Source organism: Pristis pectinata, chromosome 20, assembly GCF_009764475.1.
Source record: "Pristis pectinata isolate sPriPec2 chromosome 20, sPriPec2.1.pri, whole genome shotgun sequence".
NCBI classification, from domain to species: Eukaryota; Metazoa; Chordata; class Chondrichthyes; order Rhinopristiformes; family Pristidae; genus Pristis; species Pristis pectinata.
In genome coordinates this window covers 3,238,087-3,260,566 of record NC_067424.1, presented here as the reverse complement: position 1 = coordinate 3,260,566, position 22,480 = coordinate 3,238,087, and the positions used below count along the sequence as shown (strand labels likewise).

The 22,480-nt window shown below is 41.5% G+C and overlaps 1 protein-coding gene across 1 annotated transcript in view; it reads left to right on the top strand.

Moving 5' to 3' along the window:
• The window catches only part of LOC127581013 (acidic mammalian chitinase-like), a 41,537-nt gene extending 19,147 nt beyond the window's left edge, over positions 1-22,390 (top strand). The window contains exons 5-8 of the mRNA XM_052035072.1: positions 14,111-14,235; positions 19,508-19,631; positions 19,775-19,957; positions 22,244-22,390. Of these exons, the coding sequence (XP_051891032.1) occupies positions 14,111-14,235; positions 19,508-19,631; positions 19,775-19,957; positions 22,244-22,390 (579 nt within the window). The remainder of the gene's footprint in view (positions 1-14,110; positions 14,236-19,507; positions 19,632-19,774; positions 19,958-22,243) is intronic.
• Positions 22,391-22,480: the final 90 nt, after the last annotated feature.

The window sequence follows — 22,480 nt, the reverse complement described above, 5'->3', positions numbered from 1 at the left end:
TCCTGTGAACCACCTTAAATTGTATCAGAGAGTGTCTGGCACACATTGAAGATGTATTAACTAATTGAAAAATTTTCTTCCATGTCTCTGTGGGTAAAAGTATCTGGAGTTCTCTTTCCCATTCATTCTTAATTTTATCAAGTGTGTCTGGACGTATTTTCATAATTAGATCATAAATTATTGCTATAAAGCCCTTCTGATAGGGATTAAAACCTAAAATTTTTTCCGTAATTTCAATTTTATATGGAGTCGGAAAAGAAGGCATAGTAACTTTTAAAAAATTTCTAATCTGTAAGTACCGAAAAAAGTGTGATTTAGGCAAATTGTATTTATTAGACAACTGTGCGAAAGATAGGAAACACTTATCAATGAATAGATCACGAAAACATGTTATTCCCTTCATTTTCCATAAAGAAAAAGCTAAGTCGATTCTGGATGGTTGAAAGAAAAATTAGATTGAATGGGGCTTGATAAGTTAAATTTATTCAATCCAAAGAATTTACAGAATTGAAACCATATTCATATTGTATGTTTAACTATTGGGTTAGTCATATGTTTACTCAATTTAGTAAGTGCAAAAGGGAGTGAGGCTCCTAAAATAGAAACTAATGAAAATCCTTGCATTGGTTCATACTCAAGGTATACCCATTTGGGACATTGAATTACATCTAAATCTTGTGCCCAAAAAATTAAATATCTGATACTAATTGCCCAGTAATATAATCTAAGGTTAGGCAAAGCCATGCCACCATCCTTTTTTAATTTTTGTAAATATTTCTTACTTAACCTTGGGTTTTTATTCTGCCATATATATGAAAGAATTTTAGAATCAATGGTGTCAAAAAAAGATTTCGGGATGAAAGTTGGAATCGCCTGAAATAGATATAGGAATTTTGGTAAAATATTCCTTAACCACATTAATTCGGCCTATCAATGATAGGGATAATGGGGACCATTTCGTAAATAATTGTTTAACATGATCAATTAAAGGTAACAAGTTAACTTTAAACAGGTGCTTATGCTTCCTGGTAATTTTAACACCCAAATACGTAAAATTATCTGTTACTAATCTAAATGGTAATTGCCTATAAATTGGGTTTTGCATAGTTAATAGAAAGAGTTCACTCTTATTAAGACTTAACCTATAACCAGAAAAAACACTAAACTGAGAAAGCAGTGATAATACTGCAGGGATGGATTCCTCCAGGTTAGAAATATAAAGTAACAAGTCATCTGCATATAGAGATACTTTATGAATCCCCTGTCCACGAGTGATACCAAATATATTAAAAGAATCCCGAAGGGCAATTGCCAAGGAATTCCAAAGCAATATCAAATAATAGAGGACTTAGAGGGCAACCCTGTCTAGTACCTTGAAAAAGCCCGAACGGAGGGGATCTCTGATTATTAGTAAGTATTGAAGCCATAGGTGTGTGATAAATCAGTTTGATCGCAGATATAAAATTGGGACTAAAATTAAATTTCTCAAATGTATTAAATAAATATTCCCATTCGACTCTATAAAAAGCCTTTTCAGCATCTAATGAAATAACACATTCTGGAATTTTAGATGAGGGGGTATATATAATATTCATTAACCTCCTAATGTTAAAATGCAAATAACGATTCTGGATAAATCCTGTCTGGTTATCAGAGATAATTTGTGGAAGAACCTTTTCCAATCTAGAAGTCAATATTTTGGAATCCATATTTAATAAAGAAATAGGTCTATAAGATGCACATTCTTTTTAAGAATTAAAGAGATAGTAGCTTCATAAAAGGATTGTGGTAGTTTACCCACTGATAGGGCATCTTTAAAAATTTTTCCTAACCAGGGAGAAAGAAGATCAGAAAAAGATTTTAAAAATTCAATTGTATACCCATCAGGACCGGGTGTTTTACCCAAATTCATTGAAAAAATTGCCTTCTTTATTTCTTCCTCCGAAATGGGTGCATCTAATATTGAACGTTCATTACATGATAATTTCAGAGTCTTCAGGTCCCTTAAAAATTCATGCATTAATGTAGAATCCTCAGGGAATTCTGATTGGTATAAAGAAGTACAAAATTCTTGAAAAGATTTATTAATTTGTTCATGGTCCACTGTATGGTTACCATCTGGTTTATGAATTTTAATAATCTGACGTTTAGTTGAAGCAGCTTTCAACTGATTGGCAAGCAATCTACCAGATTTGTCACCATGTATATAAAACTGACCTGGTTTTAAGTAATTGATTTTCGATTGGAGATGTTAATAGTAAACTATGTTGTGATTGAAGTTCTGTTCTCTTTTTATAAAGCTCCAAATTAGGAGTATCAGAATATTTTTTATCGATTTCTTTAATCTTATCAGCCAATATACGTATTTCATTATTAGTTCTTTTTTTTCAATCCAGCAGAATATGAAATAATTTGACTGCGGATATAAGCTTTAAAAGTATCCCATATTATCCCACTGGAGATTTCTTCAGTAAAATTAGTTAAAAAGAAAAATGAAATCTGTTCTTTGATAAATTGAAGAAAGTCTAAATCTTGCAATAGGGAAGGATTGAATCGCCATTGTCTGACACCAGAGGGTACATCTGCTAATTTAATAGATAATTTCAATGGCGCATGATCAGAAATGGCAATTGCATCATATTTACAGTCAATAATAAATGGAGCTAATCTAGCATCGGTAAAAAATAATCAATCCTCGAGTAATTATGATAAAAATAAGAAAAAAAATGAATATTCTTTATCATATGGGTGTAGAAATTTCCAAACGTCTAAAATTCCAGAATTGACTAAAAAGGAATTAATAAAGACAGCGGATTTGTTTGGAAGTGCAGGATTCAACACAGATCTATCCATCGGAGGATTTAAACAACAGTTGAAAACCTGCAAACTTACTAACCTATCCCTCCACTTCCTCATCGAAGTCATTCTTAAGAATCACAAAAAGCAGGGGTCCCAGAACAGATTCCTGTGGAACACCACTAGTCACTGACCTCCAGGCAGAATACGCTCCATCTACTACCACCCTCTGCCTTCTGTGGGCAAGCCAATTCCAAATCCACGCAGCCAAGTTTCTATGGATCCCATGCCTCGTGACTTTCTGGATGAGGCTACCATAGGGAACCTTGTCAAATACCTTACTAAAGTCCATATACACCACATCCACTGGTCTACCTTCATCAATTTGTTTTGTCACCTCCTCGAAAAACTCAATTAGGCTTATGAGGCACAACCTACCCCTCACAAAGCCATGCTATCGTTAATAAGACTATTCTTCTCCAAATGCTCGTAAATCCTGTCCCTAAGAATCCTCTCCAATAACTTGCCCACCACTGACGTAAGACTCACTGATCTATAAATCCCAGGATTATCCTATTACCTTTCTTGAACGAGGGAACAACATTTGCCATACTCCAATCCTCTAGTACTACTCCTATGGTAAGGGAGGAAGCAAATATTATTATCAACCCCCCAGCAATCTCTTCCCATAGTAACCTGAGGTATATCCCGTATGGTCCCGAGGGCTTATCTATCCTAATGTTTTTCAGAAGCTCCAACACTACCTCTTTCTTAATATCAACATGTCCAGCACATCAGCCTGTTCTACGCTGACCTCACATTCGTCAAAGTCCCTCTTCCTAGTGAACGCTGAAGCAAAGTATTCATTAAGGACCTTCCCTATCTCCTCCGCCTCCAAACACACATTTCCCCCTTTATCCCTGAGCAGTCCCACCCTCATTCTAATCATCCTCCTGTTCTTCACGTATGTGTAGAACGCCTTGGGGTTTTCCTTAGTTCTACTCGCCAAGGTCTTCTCAAGTCCCCTTCTAGCTCTCCTAAATCCCTTCTTAAGATCCTTCCTGGCTACCTTTTAATTCTCAAGACCCCTGCCCGATTTTTCTTCCTAAACCTTAAGTATGCTTCCTTCTTCCTCTTGACTATATGTTTCACCTCTCTTGGTTCCTTTACCCCATCATCCTTTCCCTCTCAGTGGGAAAAGCCTATTCAAAACCCCATGCAAGTGTTCCGTAAACAGCCTCTACATTTCTGCTGTGCATTTCCCTGAGAGCATCTGTTCCCAATTTACACTCCCAAGTTCCTGCCTAAAACAAGCCCTCCCCCAATTAAACATTTTGCCATAGAACATAGAAAAACTACAGCACAATTCAGGCCCTTCGGCCCACAAAGCTGTACCGAACATGTCCCTACCCTAGAAATTACTAGGCTTACCCATAGCCCTCTATTTTTCTCAGCTCCATGTACCTATCCAACAATCTCTCAAAAGACCCTATCGTATATGCCTCCACCACCGTTGCCAGCAGCCCATTCCACGCACTCACCACTCTCTGAGTAAAAAAACTTACCTCTGACATCTCCTCTATACCTACTGGCCAGCACCTTAAACCTATGTCCTCTTGTGGCCACCATTCCAGCCCTGGGGAAAAGCTTCCGATTATCTACCCGATCAATACCTCTCATCATCTTATATACCTCTGTCAGGTCCCCCCCTCATCCTCCATCACTCCAAGAGAAAAGGCCGAGTTCCCTCAACCTGCTTTCATAAGGCTTGCTCCGCATTCGAGGCAGCATCCTAATAAATCTCCTCTGCACCCTTTCTATGGCTTCCACATCCTTCCTGTAATGAGGTGACCAGAACTGAGCACAGTACTCCAAGTGGGGTCTGACCAGGGACCTATATAGCTGCAACAATACCTCTCGTCTCCTAAATTCAATTCCCCGATTGATGAAGGACAATACACCATATGCCTTCTTAACCACAGAGTCAAGCTGCGCAGACCCCAAGATCCCTCTGATCCTCCACACTGCCAAGAGTCCTACCATTAAGACTATATTCTGCCATCATGTTTGACCTACCAAAATGAACCACTTCACACTTATCTGGATTGAACTGCATCTGCCACTTCTCAGCCCTACTTTGCATCCTATCTATGTCCCTCTGTAACCTCTGACAGCCCTCCAAACTACCCACAACACCCCCAACCTTTGAGTCATCTGCAGACTTACTAACCCACCCCTCCACTTCCTCATCCAGGTCATTTATAAAAATCACAAAGAGCAAGGGTCCCAATACAGATCCCTGAGGTACACCACTGGTCACCGACCTCCACGCAGAATACAACCCTTCAACAACCACTCTTTGCCTTCTGTGGGCCAGCCAGTTCTGGATCCACACTGCAATGCCCCCTTGGATCCCATGACTCCTTACTTTCTCAATAAGCCTTGCATAGGGTACTTATCAAATGCTTTGCTGAAATCCATATACACTAATCTACTGCTCTCCCTTCATCGATGTGTTTAGTCACATCCTCAAAAAATTCAATCAGGCTCGTAAGGCAGGACCTGCCCTTGACAAAGCCATGCTGATTATTCCTAATCATATTATACCTCTCCAAATGTTCATAAATCCTGCCTCTCAGGATCTTCCCCATTAGTTTACCAACCACTGAGGTGAGACTCACTGGTCTATAATTCCCTGGGCTATCCCTACTCCCTTTCTTGAATAAGGGAACAACATCCGCCACCCTCCAATCTTCCGGAACCTCTCCCATCTCCATGGACGATGCAAAGATCATCGTCAGAGGCTCCGCAATCTCTTCCCTCACCTCCCACAGCAGCCTGGGGTACATCTCATCCAGTCCCAGCGACTTATCCAACTTGATGCTTTCCAAAAGTTTCAGCACCTCCTCTTTCCTAATATCTACATGCTCAAGCTTTTCAGCCCGCTACAAGTCCCCACTACAATCCCCCAGATCTTTTTCCGTAGTGAATACTGACGTAAAGTGTTCATTAAGTACCTCCGCCATTTCTTCCGGATCCATACACACTTTCCCACTGCTGCACTTGATAGGCCCTATTCTTTTGCATCTTATCCTCTTGCTCTTCACATACCTGTAGAATGCCTTGGGGTTTTCCTTAATCCTGCCCGCCAAGGCCTTCTCATGCCCCTTCTGGCTCTCCTAATCTCCTTCTTAAGTTCCTTCCTATTAGCCTTATACTCTTCCAGATCTCTAACATTACCTAGCTCTCTGTACCTTTTGTAAGCTTTTCCTATTGACTAGATTTATTATAGCCTTTGTACACCACGGTTCCTGTATCCTCTCGTGACTCCCCTGCCTCATTGGAACATGCTTATGCAGAATTCCACACAAATATCCCCTGAATATTTGCCACATTTCTTCTGTACTTTTCCCTGAGAACATCTGTTCCCGATCTAATCTTCCAATTTCCTGCCTCATAATTCCCTTTACTCCAACTAAACGCCTTTCTAGTCTGTCTGTTCCTATCTCTCTCCAGTGCTAAAGTAAAGGAGATAGAATTATGATCATTATCACCAAAATGTTCACCCACTGAGAGATCTGACACCTGACCAGGTTCATTTCCCAATACCAAATCAAGCACAGCCTCTCGTCTTGTAGGCCTATCTGCATATTGTGTCAAGAATCCTTCCTGAACACACTTAACAAACTCCTCCCCATCTAAACCCCTCACTGTCTGCTATCCTTATCCATGGTCATGCTAAAGGTCAGGGAGTTGTGGTCACTGTCTATGGAATGTCACCTGACCAGGTTCATTGCCTAGTATGTACTAGATCCAGTATGGCCTCTCCTCTAGTCAGCCTGTCCACATACTGTGTCAGGAATCCTTCCCGGACACACCTAACAAAATGTGCCCCATCTAAACCTTTTGCACTAAGGAGATGCCAATCAGTATTAGGGAAGTTGAAGTCACCCATGACAACAACCCTGTTATTTTTGCACCTTTCCAAAATCTGCCTATTTATCTGCTCTTCAGTGTCCCAGTGGTTATTGGGGGGCCTATAGAATACTCCCAATAGAGTGATTGCTCTCTTCCTGTTTCTGACTTTCACTCACATTGGCTCAGTAGACGATCCCTCCATGACGTCCTCCCTTTCTGCAGCTGTGATATTATTATTTGATTAGCAATGCCACTCCCCTCCTCCCCCCACTTACCTCCCTCCCTATCCCTTTTGAAACATCTAAACCCCAGAACATCAGCAGCCAATCCTGCCCTTGTGAAAGCCAAGTCTCTTTAGTGGCCACAAAATCATAATTCAATGTACTGATCCATGCTATAAGTTCATCATCTTATTCTTAATACTTCTTGCATTAAAGTAAACACATTTCAACGCATCCAACTGACTGCGTTTATGCCCTATCCCCTGCCTATCCTTCCTCTTTGATTATGCTGATTGCTTTACTGACGCAGTGAGAACTATAGAGAGTTCATAGAGGGGAGCCTGGTTTCTGTGATATGCTAAGCTGTGTCTAGGACTCTGCAGTTTCTTGCAGTCCCGGGCAGAGCTGTTGTCATACCAAGCTGTGATGCATCCAGATAGGATGCCTTCTATGGTACATCGATAAAAATTGGTGAGTGTCAAAGGGGACGCCAAATTTCTTTAGCCTCTCGAGGAAGTAAAGGCGCTGGTGAGCCTTCTTGGCCATAGCATATACAGGATGTAGTTGGACCAGGACAGATTATTGGGGATGTTCACTCCAAGAAACTTGAAGCTCTCAACCCTCTTGACCTCAGCACCATTGATGTAGACAGGAGCCCCCCTTCCTGTTGTCAAAGACCAGCTCTTTTGTTTTGCTGACATTGAGGGAAAAGTTGTTGTCATGACACCATGTCACTAAGCTCTCTATCTCCTTCCTGTACTCCAACTCATCGTTATTTGAGATACGGCCTACAACGGTGGTATCATCTGCAAACTTGTAGATGGAGTTAGAGCAGAATCTGGCCACGCAGTCATGATTGTATAGGGAGTAGAGTAGGGGGCTGAGGATGCAACTTGTGGGGCACCAGTGTTAAGAATAATCGTACCAGAGGTGTTGCTTTCTATCCTCACTGATTGTGGTCAGTTGGTCAGGAAGTCAAAGATCCATTTTTAGAGGGAGGTGTTGAGTCCCAGGTCTCAGTGTTTGGCAATGAGTTTGCTTGGAGTTATAGTATTGAAGGCGGAGCTGTAGTCAATAAACAATAGTCTGACATAGGTGTCTTTACTGTCCGGATGCTCCAGAGATGAGTGTAGGGCCAGGGAGATGGCATCCGCCATAGACCTGTTTTGGTGATAGGTGAATTTCAGTGGTTCAAGGTTTTCTGGGAGGCTGGAGTTAATGCATCCCATGACCAGCTTTTCAAAGCACTTCATGGTGGATGTCAGAGTAACCGGGCAGTAGTCATTAAGGCACGTTACCTTGTTTTTCTTAGGTACCGGGATGATAGTGGTCTTCTTAAAGCGGGTGGGAACCTCAGATTGAAGCAGGTAGAGATTAAAAATGTCTGCAAATACCCCCTGCCAGTTGATCTTCACAGGATCTAAGGACTGAATCATGAAGGCTATTGTTTCCTGACATTCAGCTGGTCTGTAAACATAAGGTGCAATGAGATGCCATATTTTAAGGGAGCTTGCATGACTCGTTTATTCTGGGGTAGTCCTTCATTTTCAGCAGTCCGTTGTGCCTGCTGAATTTCAGCTACCGTGCTGTACATGGCTGGTTCTTCAGAGACATAAGCAATTCATACCCTCCTTCCTTCCTTCCTCACCCCTCTTTGAAATTCGAATGTAGCTTAACAGCATTACAGCCTAATGTATTGTGCTATCTGTGTCCTAAAGATATGATTGTGATACCTACCATGAGCCAGGCGTTCCTTGAATTACTGTTCAGAGAGGGCCATGTGCTTTGTCATCATTGGCTACATGCTGCACAGTCTTGTTACAGGACCTTAGAAAATTTATGTCATGTGAGGCTATTTAATATATCATGACTGCAAGGTCAGAATAGACATAAGCAGCTTTATCTCATTTTCCAACACTAGATCCTTCGCCCTGAAGGTTGTGATATTTGAAGTACACATCCAACGATTGTTTACATGTGATTAGGGCTTCTGCCTCTTTCAGTATAAGGTTTATTATAGCTGACTTATGTGATGTGAAATTTGTTATTTTGCTGCAGTGGTACAGTGCAAAGACATAAAAGTACTATAATTTACAAAATAAATAAATATTGCAAAACATGGAATAACAAAGTAGTGTTCATGGGTTTGTGGGCCGTTCAGAAATCTGATGGTAGAGGGGAAGAAGCTGTTCTTAAATCATTGAGTGTGGGTCTACAGGCTCCTGTACCTCCTCCCCGATGGTAGTAACGAGAAGAGGGCATGTCCCGGATGGTGAGGGTCCTTAGTGATGGACGCTGCCTTCTTGAGGCACTGTCTCTTGCAGATGTCCTCAATGATGGGGAGGATTGTGTCCGTGATGGAGCTCCAACCCTCTGCAGCCTATTGCGATCCTGTGCATTGGAGCCTCCGTATCAGGCTGTGATGCAACCAGTCAGAATGCTCTCCACCATACATCTACAGAAATTTGCAAGAGTCTTTGGTGACATACCAAATCTCCTCAAACTCCTCACAAAGTAGAGCGTCTGGCATGCCTTCACTCTTTCAACCAGCAAGACCCCCTACTGCTTTTACACTATGGGTAAAAAGATTATTCTGCATCTCCCCTCTAATCTTTCTACCAATTAATTTAAATCCATCTCCCTGATTTATGAGCTGTCTGCACAGGGACATTGATCTTTCCTATTCACTCTGTCTAAGCCCTTAGAATTTCATACACCTCAGTTGTCTCAGTTTGGCCTCTGCTGTTCCAAAGAAAACAATCCTAGTTTATCCAGTCTTTCCTCATAGTTACAATTTTCCATTCCTGGAGACATCCTCCGAAATGGAGGGACTGCATTGAAGGTTAAGTAAACTGATTAAAAAAACAGAAAATGCTGGAAACACTCAGCAGGTCTGGCATTATCTGTGGAAAGAGATGCAGTTAACGTTTCAGGTGCAGACCCTTTCAGCTTTGCTGCTTGATTTACTGAGTGTTTCCAGCACTTTCCATTTTTATTTCAGATTTTCAGCATCTGCAGTTTTTATTTTTAATTTGAATTCTGATCCCCAGCATGGCCAGGCTGAGGTATGAGGGGAGTTTGGGTCAGTTAGGCTTGCACTCATTGGAATACAGAAGAATGAGAGGGAATCTCATAGGAAACCAATAAAATTCTAACAAGACCAGACAGACTAGATGCAGAAAGAGTGTTCATGATGGCTGTAGAACCACAGCCTTGGAATAGCAGGTATACCATTTGGAACTGAGATCAAGAGAAATTCTTCATCCCGAGAGTGGTGAACCTTTAGAGTTCTTCATCAGAGGCTAAGGGGAGACCTGATGGAAGTATATAAAATTATGAGAAGCATAGATAGGGTAGACAGCCAAATCTCTTTCCCAGGTTAAAAATATCGAATACTAGACGGCATAACTTTAAGGTGAGGGGGGAAAGTTTAAAAGCGATGTGTGGGGCAAGTTTTTTTTACTCAGAATGGTAGGTGCCTGGACATGCTGTCGGGTGGTAGCGGAAGCAGACACATTAGTGACATTCAAGAGGCTTTTATATAGGTGTATCAATAGGCAGAGAATGGAGTGATATGGATCCTGTGTAGGTAGATGGAGTTAGTTTAATTTGGCATCATGCTTGGCACAGACATTGTGGGCTGAAGGGCCTGTTCCTGTGCTGTACTGTACTGTTCTATGTTCATACTTAAGCTGTGGGCAAACTAGTATTGCATATAGTCGAGCATAAGCTTCCTACCCTTATTTCTGTACTTCAGCTAATAAAGGAAAGCATCCTATGTGCCTTTTTCATTACCTTATTAAGTAGTTAAAAACCTGACCTGCTGCTTTTAAGGATCTGTGTACATATACCCCAAGGCCCATTTGTTCCTCCACCCCACTCAATATCTTACTTGTTGAAGCTTTCCAAATGCATTAACTCACACTCCTCTGACTTAAATTCATACGCCATTTTTGTTTGCTCATCTGACGTGTATATTCCTGCAACCTAAAGCTTTCCTCCTTATCGTCAAGCAAACAGTCAAATTTTGTATAATCTGCCCTTTACCTTTATGACTAAATCATGTTGGCGTTAACAAGTTCTGGAGTCAAATGATACTAGTAAAATTCAAACTAAGTATCAATGAGCAGATTATTGGTGGATGCCACTTAACAGCACTGTCGCCTACACCTATTCCTTTCCAGAAAATTTATGTAAATTGATATGACAATAAGTAACACAATTGAATTTGTCTTTTTTGTAGACAGAGCCTACCTGGGAAACTTTCCACATTATTGGGTAGATGCCATTATTGTAACATTCCTGGAATAGCTTGGCTAGAGACATAACTGGTTCTGTTTTCATCTTAATCCATTGTCTTTGTTGTATCCAGTGCTCTCAGCTGTTCAGTGAATCAAAGTGAAAAGAATTATGATTAGCTTTTGTAATGGTGGTCTTTCAGGAGGTTGGTTGTCTAAATGTCTTTTAAATGTTGTAATTGTATCTGCGTCTACCACTTCCTTTGGCAGCTTGTTCCATATACACACCACCCTCTGTGTGGAAAAACTTGCCTTTCAAATCCACTTTACATCTTTCCTCTCTCGCTGTAAACTCATGTCCTCTTGTCTCACACTCCCTACCATGGAAAAAAGACCGTGACTATCTACCCTATCTATGCCCCGCATGCTTTTATAAATCTCAGCTCACCCCTCAGCTTCCTTCACTCCAGGGAAAACAGTCCCAGTCTATCCAATCTCTCCTTATAATTCAAGCTCTCCAATCAAGGTATCACCCTTGTGAATCTGATCTGCATCTAACAATCACATCCTTCCTATAGCATGGCAACCAGAACTGCACACTGTACTCCAAGTGTGGTCTAACCAATGTTTTGTGCAACTGCAACATGGTGTCCCAACCCTCGTACTCAATGCCATGGCTGATGAAAACTATATACCACTGGCAGTTAGACAGGACTGTGACAGGAATTTGGGATGTTGGCTGTATTGAATAATATTGTGAATATGGCTGACTGTCAGACTTTTGCTTGACTAGTTCATGTAACAACTCTCCTAAATTTGACATGTCCCCAGATGTTTTTGTGGAGGCATTTACAAGGTCAACCAGGCTGGGAGTGATTTTGTTGTGTCCAAATATTGTGCCAATGACAATGCTAGGTGGTTCTGTCCAGTTTTATTCTTATTCTGTTTTAATAAAGTTTTTTTAGCTATAAGTGAATGACACCTTAGACCGTAGACTTAGAATCACTTGTGGATGTGGAGTCACATATAGGCCAGAACAGGGAAGGGCAATAGGTTTCCTTCCTCAAAGGAAAGACACTCGTTCTAATAACCCACCTGTATTACTATTATGGTCATGTTTTCAAGGCTAAAACAAAATCAGAAAATGCCAGGAACTCACAGCAGATCAGGCAGCATTTGTTTCGAATGAAACAGAGTCAGCGTTTCAGGACAACGATCATTCATTTTGTTTCAAATTTCCATTTTGCTTTAATTACTGAGAATTACCTTTTTAAATTTATTGGAATTGGTTTATTATTGTCATTTGTACAGAGGTACAGTGAAAAACTTGTCTTGCATACTGTTCATACAGATCAATTCATTACACAGGTAGGACAAGGTAAGACAATACAGAATGCAGAATAAAGTGTCACAGCTACAGAGAAGGTGCAGTGCAGGTAGACAATAAGGTGCAAGGTCATAACGAGGTAGATTGTAAAGTCAAGAGTCCATTTTATCGTACCAGGGAACCATTCAATAGCCTTACAACAGCAGGATAGAAGCTGTCCTTGAGCCTGGTGGTATATGCTTTCAGGCTTTTGTATTTTCTGTCTGATGGGAGAGGGAAGAAGAGAGAATGTCCAGGGTGGGTGGGGTCTTTGATTATGCCGGCTGCTCTACCGAGGCAGTGAGGAGTATAGACAAGAGTCCATGGAGGATAGGCTGGTTTCCATGATGTGCTGAGCTGTGTCCACAACTCTCTGCAGTTTCTTGTGGTCCCAGGCAGAGACGTTGCCATACCAAGTCATGATGCATCCAAATTGGATGCATTCTGTGGTGCATCAATAAAAGTTGGTGAGTGTCAAAGGGGACATGCCAAATTTCTTTAGCCTCCTGAGGAAGTAGAGGCGCTGGTGAGCTTTCCTGGCCATGGCATCTACGTAGTTGGACCAGGTCAGGCTATTGGTGATGTTCACTCCTTGGAACTTGAAGCTCTCAACCCTCTCGACCTCAGCACCATTGATGTAGACAGGTGCATGTGTACCACCCCACTTCCTGAAGTCAATGAACAGCTCTTTTGTTTTGCTAACATTGAGGGAAAAGTCGTCATAACACCACATCACTATGCTCTCTATCTCCCTTCTTGTGCTCATCTTTATTTGAGTTACAGCTCACTACAGTGGTGTCATCTGCAAACTTGTAGATGGAGTTAGAGCAGAATCTGGCCACTCAATCAGGAGTGTAAAGGGAGTAGAGTAGGGAGCTGAGGACACAGCATTATAGGGCACCAGTGTTGGGAATAATTATGCCGGAGGTGTTGCTGCATGTTTGATTTAATTAACTGAACTTATTTCCCCAGTGAGATTTCAGTTCAAGTCTCTGGAGCCATCTAAAGCCATCTAGATAGATAGGAGAGGTTTAGAAGGCTATGGGCCAAACACGGACAGATGGGACTAACTCATTGAGCAACACAGTTGGCATGGATGAATTGGGCCAAAGGGCTTGTTTCCATGCTGTATGACTCTGTGTAAGTTCATGTTAACAATGGTATGCCTTGGTGGAAAAATCTGCTTTAAGAAATCTAGTATTGACATCAGATAGCTTGGCACCATTTATACAAGTACTTGGTATTCATTTCCTAATAAATGTTTAGCACACAGTATTAGTGAATCAAAGCACTGTTTGTTTAAGTTGCAGATCTGATGTGTGAGAAGGTCATAGGACACCAAGCTCCAGCAGCTCTAAGAGAAACAGATGTGGGTACGAGAACAATACCATTTTAACATACGTATTTAGGGAGAAAAAATATATTAGCCCCATAGCTTTTATATTTTTATTGGGAAACTTTACTTGGATAGTGGTAAAACAAGGCTATAATTATCTGACCTGCGATCCAAATACTTGCCCTTTTGGAACATTGACCCAAAATATTACCGTAATGGCTTTTTTTACTCCTAGGAATTAAACCTTGCCTTTATAAATGAGGTACAAAGGACAAAACAGCCCAGACTACTGCTTTCAGCTTCCATGTCTGCTGGCAAACAGTTAATTGATGATAGTTATGAAATTGATAAACTAGCTGAGTAAGTATATGCTTCTTTTTATACAGATTGTTGACATGGCGATAGCTTTCAGATTATAATGCCTGATGTTAAAAATCATAGGCTTTTCACAGGGAAATCTTGGTGGATATCTGTCTAATATTAAAAACACATTACAAAATTGAAAACAACAGAGAAAAAATGAGGGATAAACGTAATGATCAGCTGATGCCAAATTGTGTTGAACACAGACATATAAATATATACAAATTATGTATAAAATATGTAAAGATTGTAAAAGGAAAGCAGAGTACATTTCCATCTGTTCTCTGAGCATTCTGCCAGAGTTATATTGTCAGGTTTGTGTAACTTCTGCTAAATTTCTACTTCTAAATGGATTAGAAATTCTTCAGTCCTCATATAGGTGCCTTAGACCTGTGCTGGGCAGAGAACCTATATCTGTCCATGAGAGTGCTGCTTACCTGTGGTTTTCAGCGCTTTGCTTGTTTAAAAGTTTCATGCTCATTTTTAGTGCACAGCATTTTAACCAAGCTGTTTCTGCACAACTGAAGATCATTACTCAGGGCTTCACTGTTTAACAGAGCACTTGACAACATTGCCCATCTTCACAGGGCAAACAATGAATTGATCTCTGGTTTTGAAACAAAGGCTCTCTCGACAAAGCTGCACAATGTATACTCTTCAGGAACAACCATCTAAGGTTAGTGGGTGTGGAGCCAGCCATAGCTACAAGCTGTTTTCGCCCTGGGAAAAAGTCTCTGACTGTCAACTCGATCTATGCCTCATATCATCTTGTCTCTGTCAAGTCACCTCTCATCTTCCTTCGCTCCAAACATAAAAGCCCTAGCTCACTCAACCTATCCTCATAAAACATGCTCTTCAATCCAGGCAGCATCCTGGTAAATCTCCTCTGCACCCTCTCTAAAGCTTCCTATAATGAGGCGACCAGAACTGAGCACAATACTCCAAGTGTGGTCTAACCAGAGTTTTATACAGCTGCAACATTACCTTGTGGCTCCTGAACTCAATACCCTGGCCCTGACTAGTGAAGGCCAACACACCATATGCCTTCTTAACAACCCTATCAACCTGCATGGAAACCTTGATGGATCTGTGGATGTGGACCCCAAGATCCCTCTGTTTCTCCACACTGCTAAGAGTCCTGCCATTAACCTTGTATTCTGCCTTCAAATTCGATCTTCCAAAGTGTATCACTTCACACTTTTCTGGGTTGAACTCCATCTGCCATTTTTCAGCCCAGCTCTGCATCCTATCAATGTCCTGTTGTAACCTACAGCAACATTCTACACTATCTACAACACCAGCAACCTTTGTGTCATCTGCAAACTTACTAACCCATCCTTTCACATCCTCATCCAAGTCATTTATAAAAATCACAAAGAGCAGGGTTCCAGAACAGATCACTGCAGAACACCACTGGTCACAGACCTCCAGGCACTCCATCTCCATCTTCTATGGGCAAGCAAATTCTGAATCCACACAGCCAAGTTTCCCTGGATCCCATGCCTCCTGACTTTCTGAATGAGCCTTCCATGAGGAACCTTATAAAAAACCTTACTAAAATCCATGTACACCACATCCACTGCTCTATCTTCATCAATGTGCTTTGTCACATCCTCAGAGAATTCAATCAGGCTCATGATGCACGACCTGCCCCTCACAAAGCCATGCTGACTGTCCCTAATCAGCTTATGCTTCTCCAAATGCCCATAAATCCTGTCTCTAAGAATCTTCTCCAGTAATTTACCCGCCACTGAAGTAAGACTCACTGGTCTGTAATTCCCAGGGTTATCCCTTCTCCCTTTCTTGAACAAAGGACTAATATTTACCACCCTCCAATCATCTGGCACTACTCCTGTGGCCAGTGAGGATGGTCGCCAAAGGCGCTGCAATCTCTTCTCTCACTTCCCATAATAACCTTGGATATATCGCATACGGCCCCAGTGACTTATCTATCCTGTAGGCAGACATGGTAGTGTAGCGGTTAGCATAACGCTATTACAGCGCCAGCGACCCGGGTTCAATTCCGGCCGCTGTCTGTAAGGAGTTTGTACGTTCTCCCCATGTCTGCATGGGTTTCCTCCAGGTGCTCCGGTTTCCTCCTGCATTCCAAAGACATACGGGTTAGGAAGTTATGGACATGCTATGTTGGCACTGGAAGCGTGGCGACACTTGCGGGCTGCCCCCAGAAAGCTCTACACAAAAGATGCATTTCACTGTGTGTTTCAATGTACACGTGACTAATAAAAACATCTTATCTTAATGTTTTTCAATAGCTCCAGCACATCCTCTTTCCTCATGTCGACATGCCCTAGCGTATCAGCCTGTTGCACGCCATCCTCACAAACATCAAGGTCTCTCTCACTGGTGAATACTGAAGCTAAGTATTCATTAAGGACCTCCCCTACCTCTTCCGACTCCAGGCACATGTTTCCTCTTTTATCCCTGATCAGTCCTACTCTCACTCAGTCATCCTCCTATTCTTCACATACATGTAGAATGCCTTGGGGGCTTTCCTAAATCCTAGTTGCCAAGGCCTTCTCATGCCCCCTTCTAGCTCTCCGGTCCATTCTTAAGCTCCCTCCTAGTTACCGTGCAACTATCCAAAGCCCTGTCTGATCCTTGCTTTCTAACCTTAGGTAAGCTTCTTTCTTCCTCTTGACAAGATATTCTACGTCTCTTGTCAACCATGGTTCCTTCGCTCTACCATCCTTACCTTGCCTCAATGGGATAAACCTATCCAGAACCCCATGCCAGTACTCCCAAAACAGCCTTCACATTTCCGTGCACTTCCCCAAGAACATCTGTTCCCAATTTACAATTCAATTCAATTCCCTGTGATATCAAGAAACAGCTAAATGCATTGATACAGTAAAGGCCATGGGACCTGACAACATTCTGGCAACAGTACTGATGACTTCAGCACCATCTGTGATTCCTCAGATAATGAAGCAGTCCACAACCAAATGCAGCAAGACCTGGACAAACTCCAGGCCTGGGCTGATAAATGGCAAGTAATTCGTGCCACACCTCTTCCAGGCAATGATGATATCCAATAAGAAAAGATCTAGCTGTCACCCCTTGTCATTCAATGGTATTACCATCACTGAATCCTCCACTATCAATATCCTGGGGTTATCATTGACTAGAAACTGAACTGGAGTAGCCATATGCACAATGTGGCTACAAGCACAGGACAGATGCTAGGAATCCTGCATCAAGTAACTCACTTCCTTACTCCCCAAGGCCTGTCCACCATCTACAAGGCTCAAGTCAGGAGTGTGATGGAATACTCTTCATTTGCCTGGATGAATGCAACTTCAACAACACTCAAGAAGTTCGACACCATACAGGACATATCAGCCTGCTTGATAGGCACCCCATTCACAACCATTTACTCACTCCAACTAGAAGGACATGGGCAGCAAAAGCATTGGAACACCTCCTGGCAATTGCCCACCCAGCCACACACCATCCTGATTTGGAAGTATATTACTGTTCCTTCACTGTCGCTGGGTCAAAATCCTGGAACACTCTTCCTTACAGCATTGTAGGTATGTTCACACATCAAGGACTGCAGCGGTTCAAGAAAGCAGCTCACCACCACCTTCTCGAGAGCAATTAGGGATGGGCAATCAAATGCTGGCTCAGCCTGCGAAGCCCAAATCCCCTGACTGAATAAATCATAATCCCATGTGTTGATCCATCGTCTGAGCTCATCCTTTCATCTCTATCAAAGTAAATGCTGTTAAGCCTACCATCCCTCTCAAGCTTCCCTTCCTGTCTTTGCTGCCTCCACCCACTAGACTTGCCTATTCTATTTTGTACTTATGAGTATAAATGGGTTATTTTCAGGTTGGCAAGCTGCAGCTAATGGGGTTCCTCATGGATCAGAGCTGGGGCTTCAGCTATTTACTCCTTACTTTGGTAAATCTATGAATGCAGGCACAAGGTGTATTGAAGTTTGCTAGCAAAACAAAGATAGGTGGGAAAATAAATTTTGAGGGGGACATAGTCTGAAAAAAGGGATTTGATAGGTTTAGTGACTCAAATTGAAATTGGCTTATTAATGTCAAATGTACCAAGATACAGTGAAAAGCCTGTCTTGCATACCATTCATACAGGTCAATTTGTTACACAGTGCATTGAGGTAGTACAAGGTAAAATAACAGAGTGCAGAATAAAGTGTAACAGCTACAGAGAAAGTGCAGTGCAGGTAGATAGTAAAGTGCAAGGTCATAACAAGGTCAATTGTGAGGTCAAGAGTCCATCTTATTATAGTAGGGAACCATAATAATCTTATAACTAGGGTAGAAACTGTCCTTGGGCCTGGCAGTCCATGCTTTCAAGCTTTTGTATCTTCTGCTCAATGGGAGAAGAGAAAATGTTTGGGGTGGGTGGGGTCTTTGATTACGTTGGCTGCTTTGCTGAGGCAGCGAGAAGTGCGGACAGAGTCCATGTAGGAGAGGCTGGTTTCCGTGATGTGCTGAGCTGTGTGCACAACTCTCTGCAGTTTCTTGCGGTCACAGGCAGAGTAGTTGCCAGACCAAGCCGTGATGCTCTCTATGGTGCATCAATAAAAATTGGTAAGGGTCGACGGAGACATGCCAAATTTCTTTAGCCTCCTGAAGAAGTAGAGGCACTGGTGAGCTTTCTTAGTTGTGGCATCTACATGGTTGGACCAGAACAGGCTATTGGTGATGTTCACTCCTAGGAACTTGAAGCTCTCAAGCCTCTCGACCTCAGCACCGTTGATGTGGACAGGTGCATGAGCACCGTTGATGTAGACAGATGGATGTGCACCATCCCTCTCCTGAAGTCAACGACCAGCTCTTTTGTTTTGCTGACATTGAGGGAAAGGTGGTTGTCATGACACCATGTCATTAGGCTCTCTATCTCCTTCCTATACTCCAACTCATCGTTATTTGCGATACAGCCCACTACAGTGGCATCATCTGCAAACTTGTAGATGGAGTTAGAGCAGAATCTGGCCACGCAGTCATGAGTGTATAGGGAGTAGAGTAGGGGGCTGAGGACGCAGCCTTGTGGAGCATCAGTGTTGAGAATAATCATGGCGGAGCTGTTGCTGCCTGTCCCTACTGATGGCGGTCGGTTGGTCAAGAAGTCAAGGATCCAGTTGCAGGTGTTGACTCCCAGGTATTGGAATTTAGTGATGAGTTTGCTTTCAATGTACATTATTGTTGTTTTAAAACCAGATGAATCAATGTTGCTTTTGATTATTATTTAAATTGTTCTATTTTCATTTTTGTAGTTATCTGGATTTTATGATTGTGATGGCATTTGATTTTCACGGTCCTTGGGATACTTTCATTGGGCACCACAGTCCTTTATATCAAAGGAAAGATGAGTATGGTCACATGAAGCATTTGAATGTGGTATGTTAGCAAAACCATTTCTTGGTGGTACATTGGCAGAAATATAACTACATTGTAATTGATGTTTGAAACATTTTTAAAAACAAGTTTGAAAGCATGATTAATCTTTCCTGAATCTATTGTTAGAATTGCATCTGTTACAGGACTTTGCTGTTAAATATTATAGAACTAAAGGTTCACCTGGACATAAATTACTAGTTGGAATTCCAACTTATGGACGGACCTTTTCCCTTCAAACTTCAGATATAACCATCGGTGCTCCAGTAAATGGTCCTGGTCCAAAAGCCAAATACACAAATCAAGATGGTATCATGGGATATTTTGAGGTACTAAAATATAAGTCTATTTTTAACTTACCATCTTAAAATCAAAACTAAGGGTAACAGTATTTATATTCACTATTTTATGCATGTGCTCATCTGTGGCCCAATTTATAAACCAAATCCCTAACTCTGCCCAACCATTTTGAATACTATAAGCATGGCAAAAACTTGTTCTGAGACCTTTACCTGTATTCTTCTTGACTGAGTATTTGAAAATTCAGTTTACATAGAATACTACAGCATAGTACAGGCCCTTCGGCCCACAATGTTGTGCCGACATTTTATCCTGCTCTAAGATCTATCTAACCCTTCCCTCCCCCAATAGCCCCCTATTTTTCTATCATTCATGTGCCTATCTAAGAGTCTCTTAAATGTCCCTAATGCATCTGCCCCCACAACATCTGCAGGCAGTGCGTTCCAAGCACCCACCACTCTCTGTGTAAAAAAACTTACCCCTGACATCCCCTTATACCTTCCTCCAATCACCTTAAAATTATGTCCCCTCGTGTTAGCCATTGTCGCCCTGGGAAAAAGTCTCTGTCTGTCCACTCGATCTATGCCTCTTATCATCTTGTAACTCATAAAGGGTTGCAGTTCTTCATAAAAAGGTAAGTTGTGGTAGAGAAGGAAAAGTGCCAAATTGTTCACATTGTTAAAGCATTGACCTGTGAACAGCACATCTTTTACTGAAGACTTGAAAGTCTTGCTGGAAATGATAGTTCTGTAGTCATATTTGGAGCTGAAGCTCTCAAAGTAAACTTAGAAGTGGTAGGTTTGCCAACTCAACATTGACTAAATACCTAATTGCAGGTGCATGTGAAGCTTAGAAAATTGCATTTTACCGATTTTGGCACTATATTTTGCCCTAGAGTCAAATTATGTGTCACCTAAAAAAAAAATTAAATTGGAACATCCTCACTTTAAGAAATCACTAATGTGGTTGTCTCCCATTTATAAGTTTTGGAACCCAACTTGTGTGTTTACAGTTGGACACTGCTGTCTGAGCTTACAGCTGCCAAAACATTGGTCCTTTTTTTTAATCATAAAGTACCATAATACTACTCCTGTGCATGGTGCCTTCTCAATGCCTTGTGTTTAGTGAATATATTAAAACCACAGAGATTGCAAACTCATATTACATCAGCATATCCTGCCTCAAGTATCTCCCACATTCTAACCCCACCAAGACTACAGTTAATCTTGACTTCCTGCATGCTATACTAGTAGGAATCCGCATGGAAAACAGGCCAAGTTGCCTAATTCAGCTAGTACCATTTGCCTGCATTTGGCCCATAGCCCTCTAAGCCTCTCTCGTCCATACACCTGTCCAAATGTCCTTTAAGTGTTGTAATTGTACCTGCCTCGACTACTTCCACTGCCAGTTCATTCCATCTAATGCACCACCCTCTTGTGTGGAAAAAGTTCCTTTATAAAGCTTTTCCCTCTTGCTTTAGATCTATGCCCTCTAGTTTTGGACTCCCCTATCCTGAGAAAAAGACTGTGACTATTCACCTTATCTTTGCTCCTCATGATTTTATAAACCTCTATAAGGTCACCCCTCAGCCTCCTACGTTCCTAGGGAGAAAAGTTCTATCCAGCCTCTCCTTATAACTCAAACCCTCCAGTCTTGGTAACATCCTCATAAGTCTTTTTTGCACCTTTACAGTGTTATGACATTCTTCCTATAGCAAGGTGACCAGAACTGTACGTAGTACTCCAAATGTAGCTTTACCAGTGTCTTGTACCGTTATAAAATGACGTCCCAACTCTTGTACTCAATATCCTGACCACTGAAGGCAAGCATACTAAACACCTTCTTCACCACTCTGTCTACCTGTGTTGCTGCTTTCAAGAAACTATGTACTAGCACCCCTAGGTCTCTCTGTTCTACAACACTCCAGGGCCCTACCATTAATTGTGCAAGTCCTGCCCTGGTTTGTCCTACCAAAGCGCCACATCTTGCATTTTTCTGAATTAAACTCCATCTGCCATTCCTTAACCCACTGACCCAGTTGATCAAGATCCCATTATAATCTCCAATAACCTTCTTCACTGACCACTATACCACTAATTTTAGTGTCATCCACAAATTTACTCACCATGCCACCTACATTCTCATAATAAGATTATTCTAAAGGCACAGTTACACCTCTGCTATTAAATCACTAGGTCTAGTTGTATTCCATGATGCTTTTAATGATATAAGAGCAAAGCCTGCAACACACTGAGTAATCATCCCAAGGGATCAGCTAATATATACTAACAATGTTTAATCTTTCTTGTTAACAGATCTGTGAGTTTTTGAAAAGTGCAGAACTACATTGGGACACTGACCAGTTGATTCCATATGCAGCCAAGGGAAGAATTTGGGTCGGATATGATAATCTGCGAAGTCTTGATATGAAAGTACACTTTATGTATTACAAATTATCTTGATCCAATCATTTTTGTGATGGTTTAATTATTATAGAAAATATTCCTTTTATGCTATGAACCAAATATTTGTTAGTTTTCAAATAATTCTAT